This window comes from Poecilia reticulata, linkage group LG23, assembly GCF_000633615.1.
Source record: "Poecilia reticulata strain Guanapo linkage group LG23, Guppy_female_1.0+MT, whole genome shotgun sequence".
NCBI lineage: Eukaryota > Metazoa > Chordata > Actinopteri > Cyprinodontiformes > Poeciliidae > Poecilia > Poecilia reticulata.
Window position 1 is genome coordinate 8,127,905 of NC_024353.1, and position 12,251 is coordinate 8,140,155.

At 38.1% G+C, this 12,251-nt stretch overlaps 1 protein-coding gene across 1 annotated transcript; it reads right to left on the reverse strand.

Annotated features, from left to right (window-relative positions):
* Nucleotides 1–440: 440 nt before the first annotated feature.
* On the reverse strand, nt 441–9,760 carry LOC103459539 (solute carrier organic anion transporter family member 1C1-like). Its single transcript, XM_008401184.2, has 15 exons — nt 9,362–9,760; nt 8,892–9,004; nt 7,425–7,566; nt 7,206–7,338; nt 6,224–6,348; nt 5,976–6,122; nt 5,245–5,343; nt 4,577–4,840; nt 4,293–4,457; nt 3,786–3,981; nt 3,527–3,692; nt 2,446–2,630; nt 2,171–2,235; nt 1,962–2,079; nt 441–1,879 (listed from the first exon to the last, which is right to left on the reverse strand). The coding sequence occupies exons 2-15, from the start codon at nt 8,940–8,942 to the stop codon at nt 1,666–1,668; spliced, it is 2,070 nt and encodes a 689-aa protein (XP_008399406.1). The 5' UTR covers nt 8,943–9,004; nt 9,362–9,760; the 3' UTR covers nt 441–1,665.
* Nucleotides 9,761–12,251: the final 2,491 nt, after the last annotated feature.

Here is a 12,251-nt window from a genome sequence, read left to right on the forward strand (position 1 = left end):
ACGTCTCACTGCAGAGCAGAAGAGAACAGAGGCTGATTTATTAACCTTTGCTGATGAAGATAAGATCAGATGATAAGATGGGCTTCACATGTGAGTATGATCAGATCACGATCCCCCAAAATTATGGAAATCGGCGTCCAGAAATCAACTGGTGGATAAATCCGTTGGCCAAGAAATGTATCCTATCATAATGTATATAATGTAAACAGCAATGCCAGAGATGCAATAAGTTTATAGCAGGTGTGTGAATGATCTAATGATCGGACTGCTCATTGTAGCCAGTCCACATTGTTAGCAGAACTAGAGGGCCCCAAAACCACATTTCGCTTAGGGCCCCATGGAGACTTATCAGTTAGCTATTGGTACTTGTTGGACAAGGAGAACCAAATGTTCTTGTTTCGCATGGTAAACAATAAGTGGTAAGAATATTTACATCTCCATAACATTGTCATCAACTGATGATTGTTTTAATGAAGGAAGCACCAGTTAGCCCCTGCTAACTCCACCAACCAAAACTGGACTCACCATTTCTCTTTAAAACATTAATAGAACACTTATTTCATACAGCAGTGGTAGTGCATTTACATTTACCTGTACAACCAACAAAATTACAAAGAGAAAACAATACACAGTACGTACATTCAAAATTTTAACCTTGGTTTTGCAGTCTACGTTAGTGGATATACATTTAACAGCTAAAACACAATACAATCAATTCAAACTTGAAACTAAACCCACAAGCTTGTAGTCTACTGTTTAAGCCACACTTAACACCCAGGCTTGTGCTAATGACATTTTAACATACAAAAAATAAGGTTATGTAACAAAAAAGTGTAATACTATGCTTACACAGCTTTTAAGGCTCATTAAAATGGGTATCACAAGTAATAAAATGGGAGCACAACTGATAACGTGTTATGACAAAACATAAAATATATAGAAACCAACCAATTAAAGCCTTCAGCAGTTATAACGAAATGACAAATGTACATTTCCAGAAGATAGTGTTTCAGTGACAAGCTAAGACCTATAGTGCTACAACTACAAAAATAAACCCTAAGGCTTGTCGTGCCATATTTGATATTTCATATATCCCTTGAGATTTGTTCTTCATTTTGAAGAACATACTAATCAGTCCTTTCAACCAAGTTATTGCAGCACTGACTGCATTTACCTCTTTTTGCTAAAATGTTAAGCTAGTTTCACATCAAGGGAACTAGCTAAATTACCCAAGCTAAGTTTGTAAAACCACAGTAACCAAGATGTGGTTAGTTATTCGCAGACAACTGTGGTCCCCAACACCCTGGTATACCGGGAGTTCACTGTATAAACTGACCTAAAACAAACCAAGTTTCAATGCTACACACAAGCTAAAGGCTTTAAAACATAAATTGAATTCCCGCTCTGATTCTATCTATTAAAATCACTCAATCATGTTGTCTTGACCGTTCAGACAAAACATAATATATTTTTATTCTTTTTAATTGCTTTAGTTGATGTCTATATGTATTTATAAAGAGTGATCACATAAGAAGGGGGGGGAAGAAGCCAAGGATGGAAGATGCTAACCATCCAGACAGCGCTAACACTGTACCATTAGCATGTTCAGGACTGAACACAAGGGTTCATCTTCATTCTGCAACAACCTGGCCTTCTTGCAACATGTTAAATAGTGCTCTCCATGTTTTCATCTTCTTTGTATTTAACAATGCTGATGCTAGCATGTCCATTGCTAAGTCTGTTAGCCTCCACTCCATTCTTTTTGGCCTGATCCCTCAGCACCAGCTTCTTCTGTCTCTTAACTATTTTGACGTAGAGGACTCCCCACAACATATTGGTCAGGATGTAGAGTCCAATAATCAATCCCAAGAAAGTCAACCTGAAAGTAAAGCGTGTTGGAAAAATGAAGTTATAGGTTGTTTAGCATATTGATAGTTAAGGTATGTTTTTTTCCCCTGTACCTAAACGCGTTGGAATCATAAAGTCTGCATGCTCCACGTCCTCCACATTGCTTGGTGCCCCACTTCAAACATGTCCGATCAATCAGTGCTCCAAAATATATTGGGGGAGGGATCCCACCTGGCAGAACAAGGTTACATAGGCTGACACGTTGAGAAAAATGAACATAAAATATAATAAATGGAAAAAGTAGTTAGGTTTTGTTGCTCACCTAGAGTTCTTACGATCAGCGTCTGCATGCCTAGTGCCAAAGACTTTAGATCTGGCTGGATGGACCTAAATTAAAGTTGATTGGTATAGTTAACCAGAGTATACCACTAAAGAAAATGAGAAATTTAAGTTTTTCTGACAAACATCAAAGAATGAAATGTGACTATTAAGCATGTTGCCATAAAAGACACAATAAAACATGTTTTACATGTGCCAAAATGTAATTATGAAAGACAAAATGCAAAACTTCCAATATGTGCAATGTTTTTTCCTTACCTCAGTAGCACAATATATCCTGGCGTGCCTCCACAGGCAGAAATAAAGGCTCCCAGCACTGACAAAGCCATGTAAATTTTAAATTTGCTGTCACATTCACTCCTTCTGGGACACTGGCCCAGCACGGCGGACATGTTTGCAGCAGGGGACGTGGAGGTATCAATGCACGTACAGTTGTGGAACACCTTTAAAAAAACGACAACAAGACAATGATCTGAATTTGATATTTCTCGATTTCATATGCTAACGTTCCATATTCTGTCTAATAAAAATAAATGCACTTGGTGAGCCAGGAGGTACCATGCCACACTGGTAGGGGGCAGTGCTGAGACCGAGAGGCACAATGGGCAACAAGTGCTCCTATTATATGAACTGAAAAAAAAAATGAAAACAATTGAAAAAAAAAACCCATACTAGTAACCAACTCTATTAACACAAACAGACGTAGAAATGAAAACAAACGGCATCATACACCATTTTCAATTTTAACCAAAAAATGTAAATAAAAACAATCAAATCTTGTGTTCCTTTCATTAATTAAATGATTTTAAAATACCTATGTTTTCTTTTAGCTAAAATCTAAATTAAAATCTAGCCTTCCATTGGGGCTTACCAAGTTCCCCGCTTCCTTTATTCAATATACTTTTTTTTCTGTTTTCCAAACGGAAAAACAGAAGAAAATACGACAAAAACAAAAACAAAAAATCTTAAAACAAACAAGGAAAGCTGAAAACAGGAAGAAAGAAAATGCAAAGTTTCAAAAAACAACTAAATTAATACTGAATAGATAACTAAAGACAGGAAATTAAAACAGTAAGATTGCAAATAAAATAGAGAAGCAAACAAAAGTGATGATGTTAAACTAATACCGGTGAAAATGATAAATATCACTTCATGTTACCCTGCATAATCGCAAAAGTTGGGAAAGTTATTCATCTTTATTTTTTGGATGCAATATTTGCCACTTTAAGTACTTTATCAAGCAATTTATTTATTTGTATATTTGTTACTAATATTACAATGATAGGAATTGCCACTTTGGCCACATGAACTCCATGTTCACTATCAGAAAAAAGCTCACCATTGCTTTCCCCGTTCCAGTGGAGGTCTGACATCCAGCCAGGCAGGGAGAGGCATACGTCATGCCGTTATAGGCGCACACAGGATCCCAGTGCTTCATGGAGCAGGAACAGCCCATGTTGCACGGCGACAGCAACGTCGAATGATGGTAGGACACTTGAGGATAACTGGAAAAGAGACATTTGGGAGGATGTACTTGAGTCAAAAACATTCGATTTTGAAACGGAGCTGGGTTTTGTGTCCATGTGCGAGCCACTCACCCTTGGTACGCCACCGTTAAACCAGCCACCTCTGCGTTGTCGCAGTGAAAGAAGCCCTGAAGGGAAAGCATACAAAAGGCCCCAAGAGACGCAGAGATGGACACTCTGGCCGCTCCAACGACACCCAGTTTAAAACGCTTCAGGATAAAACCGCCAGTGATGAAACCCAGGGCGACTGCGGGCAGGTTCATGATGCCTGAATAAGGGATGGGCGGAGGGGTGTTAGATTGGAAAACACAGCTCACAGCACCGTCACTGAAAGAAAACAACCATTTGAAACCATTTCCCGTCTTTTCAGACTATTTGTTTTCACAGCACTGTCAGTATCGGACGGACACTCATACAAGCAGCCATCAAATACTGAAGCTTGCACAAAGGGAGATCTCTCAGTGGGCCATTTAATATCTACATTCTTGCATCTGACTTATCACACACAATCACACTTCCCTTTCACAACATCATTGTTTCGGTTAGAGCAAACTTTGAGTGGGAGGATCATGGATGTACCTATGAGAAAATTAGCTCGGGATGCCGCCTGGCCGTAGATCTGCTCCATGAACTTTGGTTTGAAGGTGATCATGCCGACAAAGCCGTTGACCGCAAACAGGTTGGTGAGGATTATCATTGTGAAGATGCTGTTCCTGAAGAGTCTTTTCAGCGAAGGAACAAAATCTGGCAAAGAACAAACCATTAAAGAAAATGAGAGTAGCCAGTGATCTGGTATGAAGCTGTACACTCTGATTCATGTCATGTTTCCTCGACCTGACCAGCCTATTCAAATGCTGAGTTACCTTTAACCATTTCCTTAAATTTGACGGTCTTCTCTTTGTCTTCACCATCTTGGGTCTCGTCTGGCAGGAAGCTCTCCTGTTCTGGCCCAGAAGCTAGCTCTGTACTTTTTTTGCCATCTTCTTCCTCCTCCCCCTGTTTCGGCAAAGACTTGGGCAGGAAAAAGAAGGGGATGCTCGACAGCAGAATCACTGTGCCATTCACTATGAAGCCCAGCCACCAGGCTCCCACCCAGCGAGAGTCCTTGTAGGTGATGGTGATGCTGTCTGGGGGACAAAGGCCAAAGAAAGATTGTTGGGTTATACAGAATGTTCCTGCTACGTTGTGTTCCCTTTGTTCTAGAAAGTTGGAAATTGTTCAAAACATTTGAGTTGACAGTAGTTCTTGCTGTGTCAACACTATTCTGCAACTCTTGCTCCATGACTCAGGGTTTTACTCTTACCCAACAGCCACACCATAAACATTCAGTGACAAAGGTTAACTATTTTTGCTAAAGTGCTGCTCAGAGAGAGAAAGTATATCTCCCAGACTTATTCTTATCACACCGTAAAAGATAACCTGATTCAAGCTACTTAGAATAACTGAAATTCCAGTAGGCATGTTGCGCTGACTTACAAATATATTTCAAGTGTTTGTTGTGAATCCTTTTTTATTTAGACAAATCTCATACCTAAATCGACAAATCCAATGTCCACATAGGTCTTGGCCAGGTAGGAGCCCAGCATGAACCCAACCATCGGGCCTAGCATTCCTGTTGTGTAGATACAGGCTGGCAAAAGAGAAGAAGAGGGTGAGAAACATGTAAAAAGAACTATGATTATTATTCATTTTATTTATGGTTCCTGCTTGGTTCATGTGATTTTAAATGTCAAAGTTTTTGGTTTTGGTTTTTTTCCACATCCCTTGCGAAGCGTTGTTTACTTCAAAGTTTTTAGCCAGATGGATAGATATAGCCTATAGCTAATTTCAAGAACTTAAGCTTGACTCTCTGCATCTCGGTTTGAAAATCTTACATTGAAGTTAGACAGGAAGTAGCTGTTTTGAATTGCTGTTTAGTCGTAAGCTAATGAAGAATTTACATCCAGCTACAAAAGTCGCTGCCATTTTTAAAAAAAAATGTAATGAAGCCATTTGATTCAGGTGTGTTGGAGCCCCTGTAGACTGGAGTAGGAGACCCCTTCACTAGAACCGTCTGAATTAGACAAAGGAAATCAGAATATATGGTTTACTCAAATGTGGATGTAAGTATTTTACACTGACTACACATTTTGGAAACTATTACTTTATTTGTGAAAATAAACAAACAGGTCTTTAGCTTTACCCAAAAATATTGTTAAACTCAGGACAATGACTTGACTAAACTTCAGGCAGCATGTTGCAAATATCAAAAATGAAACAAACCCAGATAGAAAGGTGTGTTCTCTTGTCTAGAAAAATCATCTAGATAGGACACTCCCAACGGCATGGAGGGAGTCTCTCCAATTCCACGCAGCATGTTTCCCAGGAAAACATAGATCCACATGGAAGAGCCGACTGCCTTTTCGCAAGCTGACAGGAAGGAAACTGAGTTTAAACGTCATGTGACTAAGCAGATTGAGGATCAATTATGTAATGGATGAAGGTGGACATCCAAACGAAGTGCCAGATACCTTGTATGGCTGCTACGTCGGGGGTCTCGTCCTTCTCAGTCAGGTTGTGGTTAGACAAACATGGCAGGATGCTTTCAGTGCTGTTGGCTTCAGTGTTGTGGGACATACTGGTCTCATATTTATAACTAGAAGTAAAATTACGATTAATGTCAGAAAACATGTTCTATGCTCTCACCCCAGGCCTCTCTTTGTTTCTTCAGAGCGACAAATTGTTTAGAGAACTGATCCTGCCAAAAGTGGCAATAAATATAAATATATAAAAACACAACAATGGCTTGATAAAGTAATTAAAGTGCAAGATATTGCACCATTTTTTTTTAAATAAGAGCATTCCCGACTTATTTCATTATACACAGTGACATGAATTGATATTTTATATGTTTTAAACAACGTTAATTTAGCATTATCAGTATTGTTTAGGTTCCCATTTGACTTCCAATCTTTTTTGTTTTAGTTTCCATCCATCCATCCATTTTCTTTCACCCTTGTCCCTAATGGGGTCAGGAGGCTTATTATTATTAATAATACTTTTATACTCTACATTTATTTAATGCCTTTTTTATTATGGTAACATTTTTGCCACTAGTGCCAAAGAAAATCTAAAAAATAAAATAGCAAAACTGTTTATATTTAAACATTGAGAGTTTATATTCAACTCTAACCACATAAGATCCTATTGGAATACATTAAAGTTTGTGGTGAAACATTAGATTCAGCTTCAGTTGTCAAGCTTGTGCTACAAAAGCAAGGAATTTGACTTCAGTTCCGCACAATCACAAGGTAGAAACATTAAATATAAAAACACACATTGTAGCGGAGATCTAAAAGAGTGCACCTCTTTGTGAATGTACACCCACTACATTTGTTTTCAATGTGCTTTGGATGTGTTAAATATACAGAACAGTTCCCTCACCAGCCAAAAATCCAACAAATGGAAGACTAAACATAAAGAGGTTGAAGAATAAATGAGTTTTATACTAACGGGCCCTGTAGGAAGTGCGGCAGTGCAACAATGAAGGATCCGGTGGCCATGACCAAGCAGCCGATACCAATCAGCCTGGGACGATGGAGCTTTGCACCAAAGTAGCTCACAAAGGCGATAACCAGCAAGTTTCCTGTGAAGAAAAATAAATACAGAAAACCATTAATTAAAGGAGTAGCTCCAGTATTTTAGAATCCAGAACATCTTAACTTCACGAACCCATTTCAAAGCTGCCATCTATGACCCCAATCAGAGAGCTGGGGATGTCGAAGCGTCTCTCGATCTGGGTGATGGAGCTCTTCATGTAAGCACCGCCAAAAGCTTTGGCAAAGTACATAAAGGCTAGGGAGACCAGGAACAGCTGCAGGAGGACACACATTATTAGGCATATTAGGCTTATAGGCCGGGCTTGTTGATTTGACAGAATGATGTCATGTCAAAGATCTCACAGTGATTCATGTTAAGAGTAAAAATTTCTCTTTTGTCAATGTTTAAAGGGCCTTGTAAAAGTAGGAGAGAAATGATCACACATATGGCCTAGATAAGATTAAAACGAAATATTTAGCATACATTGAAATATCTAGGGCTTTAACTCAACTTTAAGAAACACCTCAATTTAGATTTGATTAGGTCAGGGTCTTTTTCAAGATTATTTGGAACATCATTTGCTCCAAAACAAGATATATTATGTTGAAGGTATTGTTTTTAGAATGTAAAAAATAGATACATTACTGTTTTCATAAAGCTAGACACGTCCAATTTTCTACAGAGGGGGGTTACATGTGCAAAAATCTCTCAAATATTGTAGCTGCTCATTTATAAAATAAACTGTAAAAACTTCTGATACATGATCTAAATCAGACATGCAGCTCATTCGAAAAAATTTATTCATGCAAACATGCTAATTTATTAATAAATTAATAGCATGCTTGTCTTACGCCATCTGGTGGAGGATTGAAGTATCATCAGTGGCGAGTTTTGCTTTTTTGAGGCAGACTTTAACAAAAATATTTTTGGAATGGTGACAGCATGGAAAATATATTGAAATATATATATAAACATTTAAATATTGATGAACATCTAGATTTTATGGTTCAACTCAAGTTGTTTTTTTATAGGTTTCTGCATGTAATTTGTATTTTAAGTATTAAAATAAAACTGCAATATGTTTCACTTTATTTATGTTTCAACAATATTCTAAGTAACATATTTTCATTGATGATCATTTATGTCCATTGAAAATATTTAATTTATTGTACAACTCTTAAATATAATAGTGTAACAGAATTGATCTTTAGCATATTTGGATAATTACTTTTAATGTATACATTTAATTTTCCCTTGGAAATTAATGCTTCTACTGTTTTGTTTATATCAGGCCATTATTATTCATTACGTAATATGTAGGTACGTAGTACATACCATGACAAACAGAGCAACTTGTGTTATGTCAGCATCAGTCATAATCATCAACCAATGATCAACATCAGCCTTACAGATCTACTTTTGAAAAAGTATCATTTATATGAATTACAGTTGCTCCACTTATTCTGAGTCAACAAACAGTTCAAAAGGTCTTACATCACATCAAAATGTCATCAATTTAAACTGTTTGCATGTTAAAAAAAAAAAAAAGTTCTCCAAAATGCAAGTCCAATATCTTGTCATAAAAGCAATTTCACTAACCTTGAGCTTGGAGCAACATGCCTCTCGTGGTTTTTTGGAGTCTACGCTCATGATGCGTCTATGGGCTCAACTTTTGCGAAATAAAAACAGAAGGAAACACAACACCAAAATCCCTGCAAATAAACAGCATACTTTGGAATGCAAGATCTTAGAGCAAATTCTATTGAGCTTCTTCTGAAAACAACTTTAAATAACTGAAAACTCCTTCTAACTCCACAATCTTGTCCATTAAGCATGCAATAACAATGCATTATATTATACAAGGACAGGCTTTTGAAAAAAATACAGATTCTCTTGAAGCTGACTGGTTGCATTCATGTAAACCTGCAAAATTTCAAATAACATCCAAAACAGAAGACACAAGAATTTACAAAGTGTTTTTAACAAAAGACATTTCTACCAGTTCACACACACAATAGTAATTGTGTGAAAGCATACTAATTAAGAAAACATACAGTAAAAGTCTTTACCTGTGAAGCACTGATGGACCACTATGAAGGATTCAAACTGATTGATAGCGGTAACTAGCAGGACTTTGCGCCCGAGGCCCGAGTCTTATCATCAAATTACATCACGTGTAGCCAGTAACTCTGGCAGTCATGTTGATCTTGCTGATCACGTCAATAAAAGGCCATCCAGCCCTCACGCGAACCGACATGCGCCCCAGACACAAACACAACTGCGACCGCACCGTTTGTTCAAGACGAGGCAACAGGCGAAGAGGTTCAGAGATCCCTCCCGCCTTCACGGTCGCGCACATTCTCCACTAAGAAACTTCACAGCCATCCTCTTTCGGAAACACAACAAACAGCGAGCAGCGTGAAGCTGGCCAAAGTTTATTGTGGTACGAGCGAGCTGTTTTCTGTTAGTCTGGCCCGTTTCAAAGAGTGAAACGCTTTCCTCTCCAGGAGAATTTCAGGTCTCGCAAAAGCCCGGGTGTTTCCATCCGAGGCCCGATCAAAGTCTTCCTGTACCATTGATGGCCGCGAACAATGGATTTCTCTCGAATTCCCCAGCACGGCACATCCCATCACCTTATCACTTTTGTTTCACTGTGGCTATTCACTGGAGGCTCGTTCGGTCGCAGCTCACAATAAATGGCGTGTCCGTCTCTTGAACAGGTTTTAATGTAAGGATTTCCTAAAGAAAAAAATCTTTCTTCTGGGAACTGGCTGTTGTTTACAACATTCTCTTCCACTGCTGTTACGCAGTTTAGATAAAGAAACTAATTATGAAAAAAATAATAATTATAATAACAGGCAGAGCTTGCGATAGACTGGCTACTTGTCCAGGGTGTACTTCGTCTCTTGCCCGTTGACCGCTGGAGAAAGGTACCAGCACCCCCAGTAGCCCCACTAGGGATAAGCGTACAAGATGATGGATGGATGGATGGATGGATGGATGGATGGATGGATGGATGGATGGATGGATGGATGGATGGATGGATGGATGGACAGAGCATGTTTTTTGTCTTTTCGCTGTTTGAAACTTGTAAATTGCAAATCTGCATTACTCAAGAACCCTTGTTAAGAACTAATGGCCAGACATTTTTATTCAAGGTTTTTAGCCAGAATTTTGGTTCAGTCCTTTCCAGCAAATGCTCAGACCTGAAGAAGAAAAGTAGCCCTAAACATCACCCAGTACAATATTACATTTTTCTGAAATACTGCATTAGTTTATTTGTAGTTCTAGCAGACCACACATCCTCTAAAACGTTACCTTGCCCATCCTTGGGGCAGTGATGAAGTAATTTCCATGTTATCTCCACATGGGGATGCTGAGTCTCACTGTGGATTGCTAAAGTACCAAAGCTCTTGAAAAGGCCTATGCCTGAATTTCTTTAGATTGAGACAATGATATGTTTGATTTTGACATCTTTTAACCCATATTGTGTTGTTAGAAGGCTCATTACGTTTTCCAGATGATCATCATGCTCTCTAAGTTGTCGTCTTCTGATTTGAAAATTATTTGAACCTTTAGGGTGCTTCCAGAAAGCTAAACTTGAAGAAATTTGTAAGTGGCCAAATACTTTTTCACAGCATGGTGTCTACTGCAAACATGAGCCTTTACATAGTATTTAGTATGTCTTCAAAAGATTGACTTTTATTAAAACTAGTCCAAATATACTGAATATGAACAACAAAGGGAAATTTATTTAAAGCAGATTTGGTTCTTTAACCATTCAGCATATTAGTTTTTTTATGATTTCTTTTTCTTCTTCAATGACACCACATTATATCCTTAGAGTTTAGGACTGGGGATTGGAATGGCCATGTTGTTTTGGATCATGATCGCCCCCCCAGTTTCAGAGTCATGTAGCGTCCAGCAGATTTGATTTAAAATGTTGGAGTATGCACATATGAATTTGTGATGGCTTGCAGTCTGAAAACATTTCCAAGGTCTTTCGGAGACAAACTTCCATCGTCATCATTCCCCCAACTCTAGTAGAAATTTAGACTTTGGGTGAACATCTTGTTTCGTTCATCCCATTTTGAGTAGTTTTACCTTTTCAGTCATTGCTCTGACTTCAGTTATGAGCACTTTTATGTGAGTAGCCATAATTTTGTTGTCATTTCTTGGAGTTTGACAATCAGTTCATGTCTTCCTTGCTTCGATCTTTTCTTACCTACCCCCTTTTTTTTAATGGCTAGAAAAAAATAGGCTTCATACCTTATTTAAACCTTTATTATTATTATTATTATTATTATTATTATTATTATTATTAGTGGTAGTAGTAGTAGTAGTAGTAGTAGTAGTATTATTTTACAAATTCCAAGACACATTAATAAAGTTGGAAAAAAACATCAAATGTGGAGGACGCTGCCAGGCGATAGTGAACCCCACGCTCCAGCTGCAACATTAGTTCCCTTTTGCTAAAATGAGTCATTTGTACTGCTTCTCGAGTGGCAACATTAATATGCTTTATCTCTTGCTCATAAAAAATAATGACTAATGATCATTGTGTGTTTAGGGCAATTAATTAAGCTGTGTACACAGAGTGTACTTCTAGTGCGCTTGTACGTTATTGACTTGTGTAATATGTTACACAACTTCCAAATAGCATGAGTTCAGAAACATAGCAACTCTGGTAGAAGTGCAGAAGGACATTTCTGTCGGTGAGTTGCAGAATACATCACAGGAAAAACAGCAACCCTACGGGGAAGTTAAAGTTTTGCATTCTTTTGCTGAAATAAGACTTTTCGACACAGCCACTAGAGGGTGCCATCTCATTCTTAGATTAGGTTTTATGTGGAACTACCTCTTCCTCAACTCAAATAGATCGACTTCTCGAGCACATTGTTTATCTAAATATTCACGTCACTTGTTTAAGATGAATACAAACAATAAGTTGTTTCCACT

What these genes read in the sequence shown, in the direction of transcription:
- LOC103459539 (XM_008401184.2), bottom strand. Translation starts at nt 8,942, where the DNA reads ATGAGCGTAGACTCCAAAAAACCACGAGAGGCATGTTGCTCCAAGCTC. An exon ending in TTAACGGTGGCGTACCAAGG is followed by an intron (nt 3,693 to 3,785) that starts GTGAGTGGCTCG and finishes TCTCTTTTCCAG; the next exon opens with TTATCCTCAAGTGTCCTACC. An exon ending in GCTGATCGTAAGAACTCTAG is followed by an intron (nt 2,080 to 2,170) that starts GTGAGCAACAAA and finishes TTGTTCTGCCAG; the next exon opens with GTGGGATCCCTCCCCCAATA.